The 17,061-nt window shown below is 34.9% G+C and overlaps 1 protein-coding gene across 1 annotated transcript in view; it reads left to right on the top strand.

Annotated features, from left to right (window-relative positions):
* TRPM7 (transient receptor potential cation channel subfamily M member 7) overlaps positions 1-17,061 on the top strand; it is a 62,029-nt gene that overhangs the window by 19,342 nt on the left and 25,626 nt on the right. The window contains exons 2-11 of the mRNA XM_042803745.1: positions 5,496-5,575; positions 7,984-8,022; positions 8,461-8,659; positions 10,324-10,537; positions 11,102-11,226; positions 11,841-12,012; positions 12,867-13,041; positions 14,864-14,987; positions 15,831-15,903; positions 16,193-16,293. Of these exons, the coding sequence (XP_042659679.1) occupies positions 5,496-5,575; positions 7,984-8,022; positions 8,461-8,659; positions 10,324-10,537; positions 11,102-11,226; positions 11,841-12,012; positions 12,867-13,041; positions 14,864-14,987; positions 15,831-15,903; positions 16,193-16,293 (1,302 nt within the window). The remainder of the gene's footprint in view (positions 1-5,495; positions 5,576-7,983; positions 8,023-8,460; positions 8,660-10,323; positions 10,538-11,101; positions 11,227-11,840; positions 12,013-12,866; positions 13,042-14,863; positions 14,988-15,830; positions 15,904-16,192; positions 16,294-17,061) is intronic.

The following is a 17,061-nucleotide window of genomic DNA, read 5'->3' as shown; positions in this document are numbered from 1 at the left end:
AGTTTTCAGACTTGCTGAAACTTTCCATGTATTTTCTTTTGCCCAAATGAAAACAAGATTTTTAGAAAATTGGGGGTGGTAGAGAAAGAATATAGAGTCTATTAATTTTTAAATAAAGGACAAATTGGAAGATCTTTTCCTTTAAAAACTATTGCAAATATTGAACTGCCATATGCTGTAAGCAAAGGTTTGAAAGATGAAATATGAGATGCTGTAGAAAGTGATATGACTTCTAAATTTGAAACTGAGGTCTCTGCAATCAGTAATTGAAATCTCTATTATCAGCATTCCACAAAAGTCACAGTTTGGTATATTATTTTTTAATCCAGGTCAGTTTCCTGATCCAGCGGATGAGCTTTATGGAATAATTGTGAGCAGAACTGCTGGATTGGTAGGCAGTGTTCCAGGTTCAAGAGCGATATATTTAGTATAAATTAAATTTTAGTTTTGTAATAAATATTCTATAACATATGAGTCTCCCACAGTATACAGTATCACAAATGAGTAGAAGGAATAAACAGGGATCCTTCTGTACATGAATAAGTTCATGATTGTCATATTTGTGTTTGTTGAAAATCATGCAAGTTATTTTGAGGTCTTGCCAAACAGGAAGGCTTACTTGCTATACAGAAGATAATTCAGACCAAACTTGGATAAACTTGGAAAATTTAACAATAGTTTGATAAGGCTTTGTCATACTGCTGTGCATCAGTTGCTGTCCTGCTAGAATTTAGTTGTCTTATTATTTTTATATGTTGAAGAAGAGGCTTTTATAAACACTTAGGTGAGTTGAAGAAGGGAAGGTGGTAGGAGGTTGGTTGGTTTGTTTGTTTGTTTGTTTTTTCTTGAGACCTGATCTCATACTGTACTTTGGCAACTGCTTCTTTTTGTTTGTAACCTGCTATATACAAAACCTTACATTATAGTTAACTTTGTGTTAAAAATTTCATTCTACAAGGAGACTTGCTAAAAATGTCCATCATGAGTTTCAGTTAAGATAATAGAAGGAATTCCTTGCATCTTGAGCAGGTACACTTCAATAATTTCTGTTACTGGTGCTTTGGAATAATGCTATTGCTGAATCAAAAATAGCTAATATTAAAACAGCTATGGTAAAATTTCCACCTGTTGTAAAAGGCTGTGGCATTATTTTGGTGTTTAGATACTTCTAAAAGTTGGCGATACTGTGGTTGGGCACGTTCTCTTGAGTTTGTAGTTCAGCAAATACTTGTGTAAGTTTTGTTTCAAATAGCAATTATAATTGTTTCGGCACTTGTGAAACTTTTATGCAAGGACTTATTTATGAGAAATAGTTTAAAGTATTTCCTTTAATCATGATCCCAGGGTGAGTATATTTCTTCTGGCTTACTGAATCAAATCTATGTGCTTTTTGTTTCTTGAAGCACTTTCAGAAGTACTGAAAGACACAGTGAACTTTGCTTGGAAATCAGTACAGCCAGAATGAGGTATCTTGCATAACCCTCTACAGCTTAAAGACTGAGCAAAAGCCTTGTTGGTCACTTCGGGACTAGGACTTAGTAGTTACTGTAGTAAATCTTCCAAAAAGTAAAATTAGAGGTTTTTTGGTGTGCAGACAAGATCGTGACAACAGTGACTGCTAAGAGGTCTTAATGCAGTGAAATTTTCAAAAGTAACTCCCCTTGTAGGAAAAAGACAGTGAAGGTAGTTCTGGAGTAATATTAATTGTATTAACACTTTTCATGTAAGTCTTAAATTTTATTTAGTTTAAGAGGTTTGAAATGCATGGGAGAGAACCTGGAAAGCTAATTTTTTTTTCTTTCCTCAAGATACAAGTTTGAACGGAAAGAAAGTAAATAATTGATAAGTAGCTCATTATATGTTAATATTACTTGTGCTTTGTGCTAAAATCTGACCATATGTTTTGGGGGGAGGGTTCATAGTTCCTTCCAGCCACTCCTTTATTTCCTTTTTCTTGAATAGCAGCACTACAGAGCTCATTGTGTTTAGAGCTCCTGAGCAGTGTTGCCTGTAACCATGATGTAAGGTACACCTTCGAAAATACACTAGCAAAGCAGATCACTCCAGTCGGCAGAATTTGCCCCAATACTGGAAGCAGAGTTTAAGAGGGGTAGTTGTGTATGCTGTAGAGATGATTAAAAAATTTTGATAAGAGTAGGCAGTTTGTCTAAAATAGTCTGATAACTTGCATATTGATTTTTGACTACCAACATGATCTCCTATTTAACTTAATCTTTAGCTGATAAGGAAGTATTTCTTGAAGGTAATTGCTGCAACTAATTTATCTTAACAGTGTCTTCACATCTTCTTCCTTTTTGTGGTCATCACAGGAACATTATGTAATAATAGTTCTTACAGGGAAGGCGAAGTGTCAGTTCCTCCTACATTTTAAATGTGATCTTTACCTGTTTATGGGAAATGTCTCTCACTCTGTTCTTGTTTTGCCCTTTTTTTGTTCCCCCCTCTTTCTTCAACTGAAAACAAGACTCTTTAATTAGAAAGTACTGTATAAAATATGTTGCAATGAAGATTAATTAGTGTACATGAGTGCTTCTGGAGAGAGTCTAATTTTACCAAATGAAAAGTTCCAGGTATGTTTTAATAACATTATAGAGCCTCCTCCATATAAATAGCATAGAAGTTCCCATGCTTCACTGAAAATACTTTCAGTATTGAACAACAGAGAGAAATCCTTGATGAGTGGTTAAAACTGTACATTCTTTAAGATAAAAATTAATCAATGCTTGGGGTTTGTTGTTTTTTTTTTTTTTTTTTTGTTTGTTTGTTTGTGTTTTTTTTTGTTTGGCTGGGGTTTTTTTGTTTTGTTTTGTTTTTGTGTGTGTGGGGGGGTTTTTTTGTTAGGCTTTTTTTTTTTTTTTTTCAGAACCATTTTATTATGTAAAGTGTTGTTGCACATTGTGGGACAGTGTTCCTTGTCCTCCACTTTGGTCACCACTTAATAATAAAGTAATATTGTGTGGAGCAATTTACACAATTACTTGTGGTTTATATACTTCAGATTGCAATCTAGCATGTAATATCTGTGATAGCTTGCTTCAGGGTGTGGTTTTAGCCAGCTGGCTAAAACATTTAAGTATGGAATTACTCTTCTTTGTCTTTTATAGTCTAGAGGATCTGCAGAGTTCATATTTAAGCTTAAACTACTGCAGTGTTAAGGTAATGACTTGTACAAAACCTCAGTTTTAAGAAATGGAGTACAAAAATACATACCCATATAAACAGTGGGGACTCTGAGATAAGCAGAAAACATCTTCCAGAACTGGGGTTCATATCACATAGGCTAAGGCTTAATGGCATTAAAAAAATACAATGAGAGGAGGAAGCTAAAAATTTGGACTACCTTCTGTATGTATATTTTTACATACAGTATGATATACATATATAAATGTACATATGCACATATATAATATTATTTTTATAACACTGCTAATTTTCTGAGAAAGGTAAAGACGAGATAAAGGTGTTTTGAGCCCAGCTCATGTAAGGCACAGGTGTTGCAGGAAATACCCAGCTGCGTAGTGGAAAGTTATGTACTTCTCTCTTCGTACTCAAGAACCAAGGAGAAGGTCGCTGAAAGATTAGAGATTAATTTTGAGGACAGCAAAGGAAGAGATCTTCCCTTTCACAGGCCTGTTAAGAGTCAGTCACTTTGATCTTCTGCTCCAAAGGAGAAGGAAAAGAAAAAAAGAGGGAAAAGCAACATAAATGTAATAGAATCCTTCATTCCTTCATAACACCATGTTTGCATATGTCTAATATCCTGCTTTTCCCATGCTAGGCCTTCTTTCTTTCTCCTTTGCAACAGCATTCTTTCCTATGTATAGGGAAAAGAGGTAGGACAGTAGCGAATAATGCCTTTGGCTATTTATTCCAAGTGTTTAAAATATTAATTTAAATGTAAAATATATTGTGTGAGTTCTCATTCTGTTGTTTACAGCTCTTATTCTGCACCATGATTCTTCACCATGGATTGTGCATCTACCTTTCTCCTACCCTTCTTTCTCTCTTGGGCAAGTGCCTGCACCCTGCAACTTACCATCCTCCGTGGAAGAGACTGGTGGCCCTCTTAATGTGAAGACAGAAACTGGAGCAGCAGTTTGTTGCTGTCTTGACAGATTCATAGACAAAGTTCACTAAAAAAAAATATTGGAAGATCATGTTGAATGATGTGGGAAAGATCTGCTGAGTCTGGGAAATGTTTTGAAAGAGAGCAGGCAGTTGAGGAGCAGTTTTCCAGGGGCATATATTAAAACTGTCTGCTACAATTCTTACTTGTAATAATTTCTCTATATTATCTTAAACTGATCTTGAAGTTGTGGTGAGTGAAAAACCATCCAACTTTACTGAATATTCTGTTATAATAGATCTGGAAAAATTTCTTCATAGATTCCACAGACTTCTATTTAGATACCTGTGAATAATATACATTGCTCTCTTTTCCCCCTTGTTGTAAAACAGAATAGGTATGAAATTCCTCAAATTTTTCTAAAAGTGAAATGTAAATGCAAACAGGACATGCTGTTGGCAATGAATAAATTTTAATGTAATCTTAATAAGCATTTAAAGCAATATTGCATAAGGTCCAAATTGGCATCCCAAGTTTTTTTCTTGTTTTTAATTACCAAGTCATGTCCAGGTTCCTTTCCCAATGTATTGCTGAAACGTGGTGTAGACATTGGGTATTATGCATATTGTTTAACATGTAATCCTGAGATTATCATGTAAGATCATGTTACATGGTTGTTTAAAGCAACTGAAATGATGTCTAGCCATTAGAGTAGGTAAGCATTTGAAGAAGTAAACATCCATAATTTCATGCTTCAGAACATGTTTCAAGTTTAGCTTAAAATTCAGTTTAGATATGCTAATTAAATTTGTTTATTGAAGTGAAAAGTTTACTGATGAAAAGCAAAGGTTATGATCTATTTATTGCTACTAGAAAAGATTGACAGTATAGTTAGAAAACTTCCTTACCCACAACTTCAAGATGAAAATTTTACTTCAATAAAGAGGTAAATAGATGAAATTACTATTATCTCAGTGTAGTGCAGTTAATTTTAAAAAATTAACCGATAAGGTTTTTTTCCTTAGCAACGTAGGTATAATTTGAAATTGTTGGTTTTTTTGGTCTTTATTTGCATATTGCAAAATTTTGCTATTTAATGTTAGCTTTGAAAAATATTTCTTTGGATTTTAAGGGATTTGTGTATAAAACATGTTACATAATGATTCTGATTATGTCAACTTTTAGGCAGTGTGAGATGCTTTTTTAGGGTAATGTATGGTTTTGTTAGTTTTTGAGAAACAGAAAAACATTAAATGACAATTTAACCTCTTTATGTTAGACACTACTTGCCTTCATCTTTAAATAAAAAACCCCTCATATTCTAATTCTTGTTTTCTTAAAAACAATTTTCCATTACAAAGTTATATGATTTGTATTTTAAAATACTGTTACACTTTCTATTTTTCAGTCCCAGAAATCCTGGATAGAAAATACTTTCACGAAGAGGGAGTGTGTGTATATTATACCAAGTTCAAAAGACCCCCACAGGTAAAAGAGAAATGATGCATTAACTCATTGCTGCTCTGTAAAATTAATAAAAGTTAGTGTTGTAAAGAGAGTGTATAATAGATTTTTGGACTAGCTACTTTATATGTATAAAATACCATCTTTAGTCCACTCTTTTGTGACTGGGCATTGTTACTCTTTGCGTTTAGCTTGGATATTTTTTTCTTTTTCTGAAAGTACTTTAGCGTTGCAGAAATCTCTAATAAATGTTCTGTTCTCTTTGCTTCTTACCAGTCCTCCTAGTGATTGTCTATGGTGTGTCTACACTGTGGGGGATTTGTAAAAAAAAATTTTTTTTTTTTTTTTGTGGCATACTTTTGAAGTCAAAGTCTCATAGAGATATCCTCTATTGGAATTTAAAGAGCAGCAGTGTGAGTGTAGGGTGAAGTGTAAAAATAAACCTGACAGTGCAGGAAAAAGGGTTGAAGAATTCATAGAAGAATAAAGAAAAGAGTTGTGTGTATGGGGAAAATTACAAAACAGAGGCTGAAGAAATATTTGCTTCCAGGGAAGATTGATAAAATAAGAACAGTTTGGCTATGAAGAGATTTAATGCAGTATATAGTAATTTTTAATCCTTAAGTTCTGTAAGGAAAAAGATGAGGCTGAAAAACAGGGAAATGTGTCTCTAGAGGGGAGGCTGAGAAGAATATTTTGCATATCTCAGGGGCTGCTTTTACCTTATACTAAATTAGAGATGTGAAATCAAGCAAGTTTGTGATACCTCTAACATGTCTAATTGGTAGAGTTTACCTTCACTAGATGATACAGATATAATTTAAGAGTTCTTACAATGATTGAATTTGATGTGCATAGTCATGACATCTGTATCACGTATTAAATAAAGTAAAATTGAAAATAGTTGCAAAATTGGTATTTTAAGGCAGTTTTTGTCTCCCCAAAACATTTACTGTTGTTGTGGATTTCAGATCAGGTTGTTTTGTTGTTTTTTTTTTTTTTTTTTTTTATTTAGCTTCATATGTTTCAGAGCAACTGAGAAATCTTTTCTTCTGAATTTCAGAAAACTTCTATTTCGGTCTTTTCCATTTAAAAAGTTATAAATATCTTTTGTTCTGCTGAGGCAGAGTATTATTTTTCTTTTAAGAAGTTTGTTTTTAGACAGAAAAAGAACAAAGTAAATGCTTTAGAATTTATAAGTTATTGTAAATAATTCACAACATTCCTTGAAACCATGTGACATGAGAAGCTTTTAGAATTTATAGCCATGATTGTAGCACATGGAAAATTTGCAAATGCAAACAAAGTAATTAGGAAGCTGTTAAAATTTCCAGAGCATTTCACAAGGAACAAAATGGTCTTCAACAATTGCACTTTCAGTTTAACCCATTTGTAGCATACAATGGACTTTACAACTTTCCCATCAGATTTTGTCCTCAAGTTTCTAAGAATTGCCTACTGTTGTTTGTGAATTATGCAAAAATTAATCAAATGTAGACAGGAGTATTTGGTATGTTTTGTTGATCTGTATCTTTTAGTATAGATAATTATAACTTAGTAACTGTTAGAGAAGGTCTAAAGCTATAGTTCAGTACTGAAATCATAGATGATTAATAGCAGTGGGACTTCTATAAGAAGGACAAAATTAAAAAATCATTTATGCTCAAAGTTTGAAAACCATGTAAGGCTGCTGTATAACACCTGTATTTGTACGCTTTTGCATACTAGCTCTTAACCATAATTGGTTAACAGCTGCTTATGAAAATTATGGTAAACAGTTGTATAAATTTATTCTAATTTTAAATGTTAAGAAAGCTGTTAGCAGGAAAATATGGAAAATGTTTAAGGTAGAAGAGGGTAGAAATTATATAATAAACTTTATGTAAAGACACTACTATAGAAGGTTGATTCAAATATATCTTTTTCTGTACGTGCGACTCAGAAATGATCAAATAACCTTCCTACACAGGCTGTTCAACTTGGATGTATATTAGAAGGATGAATTTGTAGAACAGGTGCAACAATGTGTAGTTAGAATGAGTCCGAGAAAATGCTGGTGTGGAAGTAACTTCTCAGCATCTAGCAAAATGTTTCACTTTGAGTACTGCAGATAATCCGGTCTGAAGTATTCCTGGGCTTCAGATATGGATGGTTCAAATCCTGAAAACCCATCTGAAGTTTCAGGACTGAAGCTTTTTCATGTTTATGTGTTTTTATTTGCCAAGTATACTACAGTCATGTAAATGAAAACCAGGCAAGTTAATGTGTTAAAAAAGGGCAAACTTGGACAGAATGTTTTGCATTTACTGGAGTTCTCTTTTGTTCAGTAATCTTTCTCTAAGCACATGAAGTGGTATGAGTGGTCTGTCATGTCTCCCCCTGCTTTAAAATTGAAGCTGAAGTTTACTCATACCTTTAAATATTTCTTATAGATGCCTTCCAGGATGTCAGATTTGTCAGCAACTTGTCAGGTAAAAGTTCTTTGTAATTACAATATTTATGAATATTTTTTTCCATTAAATAAGCACTTTCATAGTAGGGTTTTAAAAAGTTTTGATCATTATTGAAAATGACAAGTTGGTGAAAGGTTAGATAGATATAAACCAAATATGACTAATTAATAAAGAACTGTCTGCAACATGTAGATCACAGATTGGCTTTAAAGAATCATTTTTTTCTGGCCTCCAACTTGCTATCTCGGTGAGCTTCAATATTTTGGATAATAATTATGTTTTGTAATTAATTATTGCTATACATATTTATGGCAACAAGGTTTGCTCTAGAAAAGAGGTTTATACAGTATTTAGCTTTCTAAATCTGATGTATCTCTGTTATAGATAAAATAAGTTCTCTCTCTTTTCTAATAATAGTATTGACTCCAGTATTCTAAATTATATGGTTGGGCACAGGTGCTGTTGTGGCCGCTTGGTCAGACAACATGCTTGTTTTACTGCAAGTCTTGCTATGAAATACTCCGATGTGAAGCTGGGTGAAAACTATAATCAGGAAATAGAAGAATGGTCAGTGGAAAAACATACAGAACAGACCTCTACTGATGCTTATGGTGTCATCAACTTCCAAGGTGGCTCTCATTCTTACAGGGCTAAGGCATGTATGATGTTTTCTTTTTTCTTACTCTAAACACATTGATAGAGGTGATGGATGCTTCATTTAAATTTTGAAAGTGAAGGCTGAAAACAGTTGCCCATATTGTGACGAACCAGTGCCCTCTACTATTCTAGTATTTTTTTTACTGTGATCTGAATTTTTTCTAATCTCCATTTTTAAAATTTAGTTTTCAAAGCAGAAGTTGCTCAGATCGATCAGAAATAGTTGTATTCATGTACAAGCTTACTTTTAAATTGCAGATGGTGATAAGAATTCATAATCACTTCAGCAAAACATTACGTTAAGAATTCAGTGTCACTGTTTCAGACTTCATGAAAATACGGCTTACTCATCTGTGCTACTTGCTTACTCACTACTGTTAAATTTTTATAGGACCTGTTAAGTGACATCTGATATCTTTAACCCTCATAATTTTCAAACTCTGAAAAAATTATGGACAGATGTAGAATATGCTTCTTTAGTAAATTCGTTCAAAATTATTAAAACATAATCGTACTGATCACAATAACTAAGTTTTTGGGGAGGGGGGTTAGTTAAAAACGAGCATAACAATAAATTGAAATTTTGGGAACCAACTCTTAATTCACAAGTGCACATGTACTAAAGAGGCTAGAAAACTGGAAATTCTGACATACTCTCCACAAGCTTTTTATAGAAGATTTCTAGTTGTGGTAAAAACGATTCAATGCTCATGCAGTTGGAAGCTGCAAGGGGTTCTGATACAGTGTGGCTCTTACGGCCGAAGTGAAATGCTTGAATGAGGGAGCTGTGGTCTTTACGCAGCTGGCAGAGCTCCCAAGGAGAATCCAGTGCTCTAGGTCAGACCATCTCTGTGGAGAGAAGGGCTCTTAGCATCATTCTTTCGTGTTCGTAATAGCAGTGTATGTGTCTGTATGCTTAGTATAGCTTAAAATGGCTGCAAATTCTTTTCTAGGAGTACAGAAATAGCAAGCTGCCTGTGCTCATCTCTGCTTACTTCTGCAGAGTCCTAGTGGAGTTGCGAAAATCAGTTTATTGGAATAGTGATGGATTTTCAGTTAGAACTTGATTCAGGCAGGGTTTAATTTCTACATAGTGTCCCTACCTCTGTTGAATAGCCCATATTAAAGATACAGCAGTATTTTTAGCTGATCAACTATATACTTAATCTTATCCTGTTAAACATAGGTAGTTTCGAAGTTTTCTGTGAAAGAATGTAGCTTTCCTTCCTACCAGGAACAGGGAAGGAAAAGCAAGCAAATGTCTTTCTGTAAAACTTTTTACAGGGAACATGCAAACCTCTCCCGGTAGATGGCAGAACTTTTATAAATATTTCTGATTTTCATCTAATTTAGGGATACTCACTGCTTTCATAAAGACTCATTTTTCTAGGTCACTGTGCCAGTAGGATGGAATGACATAATCTTTGTATAGTCGTTCCCTTTCCAAAACTTGCTTTCAGAACTGTTAACTGTCATCTCCTTAATTCTGGAGAACATAAAGTAAGTTTGTTCATTTATTGCATCTGCTGTGTTTTGAAAAAGCGAGTTACATTTTCCATAGCCAGGAAGAGGATAATATATCCTGAAATACATCCCGGTTCTTTTTATGCATTGATTCTGTGATGATTTAAGAACCTTTTAACTCTCTTCTTGTGCCTGCAGTATGTGCGATTGTCATACGACACTAAGCCTGAAGCTATTCTGCAACTTATGCTTAAAGAATGGCAGATGGAGTTGCCGAAGCTTGTTATATCTGTACATGGGGGCATGCAGAAATTTGAACTTCACCCACGCATCAAACAGTTGCTTGGCAAAGGTCTTATTAAAGCTGCAGTAACAACAGGAGCCTGGATTATAACTGGAGGAGTGAACACAGGTAAAGCAGTACCAATGAATGAGCACAGTTAACTGGATTATAATTTATAAGAGCCAAAAGAGTTAATGGATGTATAACCTCATCTTAAAGCAAAGTAAATTTGAGTGAGTTTGGTCATTTTGGTGAGTTTGAAATTAAAATAATACATTTTGAACATGTGTAGTTCGAAGTGGACTGCTGTTTTGTCATTTTGTATTGCAAAGAGAAACAACACAAAGGTGGTGGTGGGGGTTGTTTTTTTGGAGGCTTGTTTGGCTTTGTTTTTGGTTTGTTTTTTTGTTTGTGTCTTTGTTTTTGAAACTGTAAAAGAAAACCAATACAATTAAAACAAGTACAGTAATGTACTGGAAACTCTTTAGTTCTTAATAGACTAATATTTATTTTGTTGAATTACTGATACGTAGCACTTTGTTTCCTTCTCATGGATTTAGTATGGTGCTTTTTCTTCGGTGTTGTGTCAAATAAGTTCTTAAGCCATTAAAGGCCCAGTTAACTAATAAAATAATTCTATTTATTAGTGAGATGTGGCATTCAATATATTGAAATCTTTTTGTGTACAAACAGGTGTTGCAAAACATGTTGGTGATGCTCTAAGAGAACATGCTTCCAGATCATCTCGAAAGATTTGCACTATTGGGATTGCTCCGTGGGGAGTGATTGAAAACAGAAATGACCTTGTTGGAAGAGATGTAAGGATAAATTACCTAATAGAAATAGTGATTTATCTGACTTATTTTCTGTCAAATCTGCTCAAGCGTGTTTTTTCACTTGCTTTGCATCATTGGAATACTTGCTGTACTATGAAGACACATTGACATCTGAGACTTATGCAAGATCATTAGTGTAAGCAAGTTGCAAAATGTAAATACGCTAGAGGAGGAGCTTGTTCTCAAGTATTCAATTCTTTTTTCTTCTCTACTGATATTACTGAACGAAATAACAAAAATTCTATAAAGTATTACAGAGAATTCATGTTTACAGAGGATGATAAGTTGAAAAATTCTGATGTGGAGTCTGCATTACTGTTCTTTGCCAGAGCAGTCACAAGTTTTCCTCAAGACACCTTTTCAAAGGATCTTTTCTATGTTATCCTTTAGAACAGAATTCTTTTGTGATAGTTATCAGCTTTCCTGAACAAAATTAAGAGTTGCAGCTGTTGGTGTATTCTGACCCAAGGTGTGCTTATATGTGTTAGTGCTTCTTGTTGAGCCACAAATTCTTGTGTCTAGACAAAAAGTTAAGTTTCACAGAAACAAATGTGAAACTTTACAAGTAAAAGACATTGTTGTGTGCTTATACTTAGGTGGTTGCTCCATATCAAACCTTGCTAAACCCATTAAGTAAACTAAATGTCCTAAATAACCTCCATTCCCATTTCATTCTGGTGGATGATGGAACGGTTGGAAAGTATGGAGCAGAAGTTAAATTGCGGAGAGAACTGGAAAAAACTATTAATTTGCAACGGATCCATGCAAGTAAGTACTTCTGATGCCTGAGGGTTGTGTTACTGTGCTTTAATGAAAGTGGTACTTGTACCAAACATCTGAATGACAAAATAGAAAAATTGGTCTTTTGTTTATGTTTCAAGTCTGAATGATTGTTTTGCAAATTTCAACTGCTGCTTTTGGATTATCAATACCTAGATATTGCTGGTAGAGTTAGGATTTCTCTGGGACCAGAGAGGAGGGGTTTTTTAAACAATGTTGTCAGTTTTTCTTTGATAAAGCAAATGTACGTCACTTGAGTTACTACTGGTCTTATTGATTCATAGTTTTGACACTAATCACTTGCAGTTTCACAATAGGGCAACTGAGTTTGTAGAAGGTGATCTGTGTTTGTGCAAAGAAGCCATGACTACTTCTGCTGTTTTTTTCCAATTATGGAGCAACACGTGTGGTTTTTCTCTTCTAGGAATGCTTTTGCAATACTCCTTGTCAGTAGAGGGTTTCCATGTTATACATTCAAATTGTAGATGCGTTGTCATCTTTGGAAACTATTTGGAGAGAAGGTAGAAGGGGAGTTCTCTAAAGAAAAGAATGTTCATTTTTCTGTATTAGCCTATGAATATTTCTGTGAAGAATATCTTCTGTTTTGTAGACTGTGTTCTATTGTATTTATAAGCTTCTTTGCAGTGCTTTCCCCCCAGCCCGAAGTATAAACAGTGCTTGAAACTGCATTAGCAACAGTTAAAATGTCTGGCAGGCAGCATTTAAATTTTTATTTGATAGAAGGGAAATACTTGATTTATTAAATATGTAAAATCAATCTTGGCATTCCCTATACACTTACAGCTTTGACTGGTTTTTATTATTTATTTTCAACTTTATAGGAATTGGCCAAGGTGTGCCTGTGGTGGCACTTGTATTTGAAGGTGGCCCCAACGTCATACTCACAGTTTTAGACTTCCTTCAAGAAAGTCCTCCTGTGCCGGTGGTAGTGTGTGAAGGAACTGGTAGAGCTGCAGATATACTGGCGTATGTTCACAAGCAAACAGAGGAGGGAGGGTAAGTCCTAATACTGCTAGCCAAACTGTTATACATAGATGGGTTTTGACACCATTCCTTAATGAATTTGTACAAGAGCTTTTTCTGTGGAAAGACAAAGGCTAAAAGCGGGTAGTATAATCTTGCCTGTGATGCAGCTTTCCAGGTTGGCTGCAATAATAGTTCTGGCTAAAGACCAAAACTTCTTTTTAGTTTTAGGTTGCTCCCACATGCTTTGTACAAGTTGCACCAAATTCTGTAGCATGTTCTTGCTTTAGTAATACTTAAAAAAAGAATAGGAAAAGCATACACTCATATTCTAAATTAGGGGAAACATCTCCTGTGTAACTTCAGTTATGCATGGTAATTTTGTTACACCGTTGTAACTAAAGGGCCCAGCTCCCAGTTTAAATGCTCTATCTGCTTCAACTTCAAGTACTTTGGCTTGGTTAAAATTTAAGTGATAAATGTGACTGTTCTGAAGTGTGCACAACAGAGTTTTGCTCAACAGACGTCAGAGCTGACCAGACCTTCCAGAAATGCAAGTATAACATAGAGAACAGTATGTTACCAAACTGCTTGAAAATATCCCTTGATTACATTGAATGGAAATATTTTCATGCAGTTAGCAGTTGCATAGTAGTAGCTTTTGTGAAAAGGGATCTGTTGTGGTTTGACTCCAGCCAGCAACTAAGCACCCCACAGCCACTCGCTTACTTCCCACCAATAGGATGGGGAAGAGAATCGGAAGGGTAAAAGTGAGAAAAATGTGGGTGGAGATAAAGACAGTTTAATAGGTAAAGCAAAAGCCGTGCGTGCAAGCAAAGCAAAACAAGGAATTCATTTTCCTTCTGCCATTGGCAGTCAGGGGTTCAGCCATCTCCAGGAAAGCCAGGCTCCATCACACTTAACAATTACGTGGCAAGACAGATGCCATCACTACGAACATCCCCTACTTCCTCCTCCTTCCCCCTGCTTTATATGCTGAGTGTGACAGCATATGGCATGGGATGTCCCTTTGGTCAGTTGGGGTCAGCTGTCCTGGCTGTGTCCCCTCACAGCTTCTTGTGCACCCCTAGCCCACTTGCTGGTGAGGTGGTGCAAGAAGCAGAAGAGGCCTGGACTGTGTAAGCACCACTCAGCAATAATGGAAACATCTCTGTATTATCAGCAATGTTATCAGCACAACTCCAAAGTATAGCCCAGTACTAGGTAATATGAAGAAAACAACTCTATCCTAGCCAAAACCAGCACAGGATCAGAAAGAGTTTCTATATTGTTTCTTCTGAGTAGTCTTAAAACTGAACTTTTTAAATACTTCTGTTCAGTGTAGAAAACACTTCTGTATTTCAAGTGCAGTTTTAAATAGTAAAAGGGATATGCTTGGGCTCCACAACAGTGATTTTTAGGTAGTTGTCAGGCTTACACAAATCCTTAAACATATTGGGTTCTTGATGCAGGGACTGCCTCAGAATTAGGAGGCAGGGATCTAACATAGCAGTAAACCAAACAGCTTTGTTTATAGTAGTATCAGAAGCAGGTCTTATTCAGAGGAGTGAGTACTTAGTATTTTGTGTCAAAATCTTTCAGCTGAGAGTTTCTCAGAACTGGGTATGGGAAGGAAAAGGAGAAAAGCTGAGTTACTTTTATGAGTGGTAGAAAGTTGTAGATTAAGCAATGTATACTTCCTTCTAAAGGTTACCCAAGGATTTGCCACTGAAACAGTAATAGGCTTATAGATAGCAGGACTTGGAATGGACATGTTGAAGCTAATTAAATGTGGTGGTGTTCTTGCTGTTTGTGTATAACAATCTGTTTTCCTGTTTGTTTGTTTCAATCTCAGGAATGTTCCTGAGGGTGCTGAGCCTGAAATCATTTCAACCATAAAAAAGACATTTAACTTTGGTCAAAGTGAAGCAGTTCATTTGTTTCAGACACTATTGGAATGCATGAAAAAAAAAGAGCTTGTAAGTAGATCTTGCCATAAAAATTTTTTATCCAAGGTGCATGTGTTTATGGATACAATATTATATTGTATCTCAGTGTTGTATATAATCAATAGTGATCCAGAAATCTTTTCTGGACATAGTGGATCTTCCAGTTATTTAAGATCGTCAAATACAGTTTTTGCGTATACTTTATCTCATGGACAAGAGAGACTTAATTCTTGTGATTATTTCTGGTAATCTGATTTGTTGTTGTTTCCAAGCCTATTTGTTTTCAGATGACAGGATTCTGGTTTGTTTATAGTGTGTATGTTTTTTATATTTAGGTTGCTGTTCTTTTTTCTTGCTTTGATTTTCAAAAACCTTGGGACTTTGGGTTTTTTTGATCTTTTTATGACTGTACTAACAAAGGTCTACTATCACTGCATGCTTAAAGCAAAAGCACTTTAGAGCTTTATATGTAGCCTGATTTCAGGTACTGGTGTCTCATTTGGACATCATATTGTGCTGTTCTGAGATTTTAAATGGTCATATTCAGCTAAACATGTTTGCTGGCAGGAGGAGTAAACAGAATATGGTCTGGTGTTTATAGACAATAGGGAATAGTAATCATAGTGGGGAAGAGAAGTTCAGATTGATTGAAGAATGTAAAGGGTTTCTGCTATGCTTTTTCTCGTAAAGAATTATCTTGTGTGGCATCCAGTTAGGAAAACAAAAGTGCACACTAAAGGTAAGTTTAAATGCAGAATAGGCTTAAATTGCATCGAAAATAAGGTGACTTTCTAATGTATTTCAGTTCCTGAAATAAAAGACTGGAGCTAGTAACTTTAAAATATCTTTTCCCCTTCTTACTCTTTTGGACAGATTACAGTTTTTCATATTGGGTCAGATGAGCATCAGGACATTGATGTTGCAATACTTACGGCATTGTTAAAAGGTGAGACTTTTAATTTTAAGAGCATGTGCAATCCCCAGATATTGTTGTTTAGTGTTTATATTATGGATTATTTATAAAATACTGTAGTCTGTAGGAATCTTTAGGTTTTAAGCAAATAATTATCTATTATCTTTTCTCATTATATAATACCATAATGTATCATAAATGATAAGATACACAACATAGTTTTGTGATGGATTGCTTGATTTGGCCTTTTTAGGAAGCAAGAATGTTTATATCTTGTATTTTAATTAATTTAAAATTTTTTTCATTGTTTTTGCTTCTTAAGGCACGAATGCATCTGCATTTGACCAGCTTGTTCTTACACTTGCGTGGGATAGAGTTGACATAGCCAAAAATCATGTTTTTGTTTATGGGCAACAATGGCTGGTATGTAATGGTCTGGATTAAGCAGAATGATATTTTCTAAAAGAGAGAAACTCAACTTACTGTAAAGAATGAATCTTTTGACTTTTGTAAAGAGAGACTGTAGAATACCGACACAGTTATTTTGAGGACAGTAATTTTTTTGCATACTGCATAGTCTTGCAGCTGTTTCATTGTTGTGAAGTTGAAAATGGTCCAAACATTTTAGAAATGTGTTAAGTGTTCTGAATAAGTAGGGAAAAAAAAAACATGGCAAAAGGTGGAAGCTGAATTCATGTTAGTCAGATCCTCTTTCTTCCTTACAGTTGCATGGTCATAGGAAGTTCTAAAGAAGCATCTTGTAAAATGCACTGTTGGCAACACTGCAGTTTATTTGAGGGGGAGGACAAAAGGTCTGTTTCTTGTAGTCTGCAAATGAGTTTGAAAACTACATTGTGGATTTTGCCTTCTTCCCACGTTACTGCAAAAATACCATCTTGCATGAGTGTGCAGTCAAAAGTACATACTATAAGGCATGTTGATAGAAATGGTGGTTCTGAGCACTTGTCTTTGAAGAAAATTGTGCTTTAAGTGTTTTATGTCTTTGTGTTTTATCCAGTATCAATCTACAAGAACAGCTTAACTATGCTAAACCAAATGTCTACTTAGTCCCATGTACTGTGTCAGCAGGAGATACCTATGGAAGAGTATAAGACTTGCTGATTACATCTTCAGAATATTCTCTCATCCTCTAATTGTGTGAAGTTCAGGGGATTTTCTGAACCAAGGGTG

This window comes from Tyto alba, unplaced genomic scaffold (assembly GCF_018691265.1).
Source record: "Tyto alba isolate M040663 unplaced genomic scaffold, T.alba_DEE_v4.0 Super-Scaffold_41, whole genome shotgun sequence".
NCBI lineage: Eukaryota > Metazoa > Chordata > Aves > Strigiformes > Tytonidae > Tyto > Tyto alba.
This window is presented reverse-complemented; position numbering and strand designations above follow the sequence as displayed.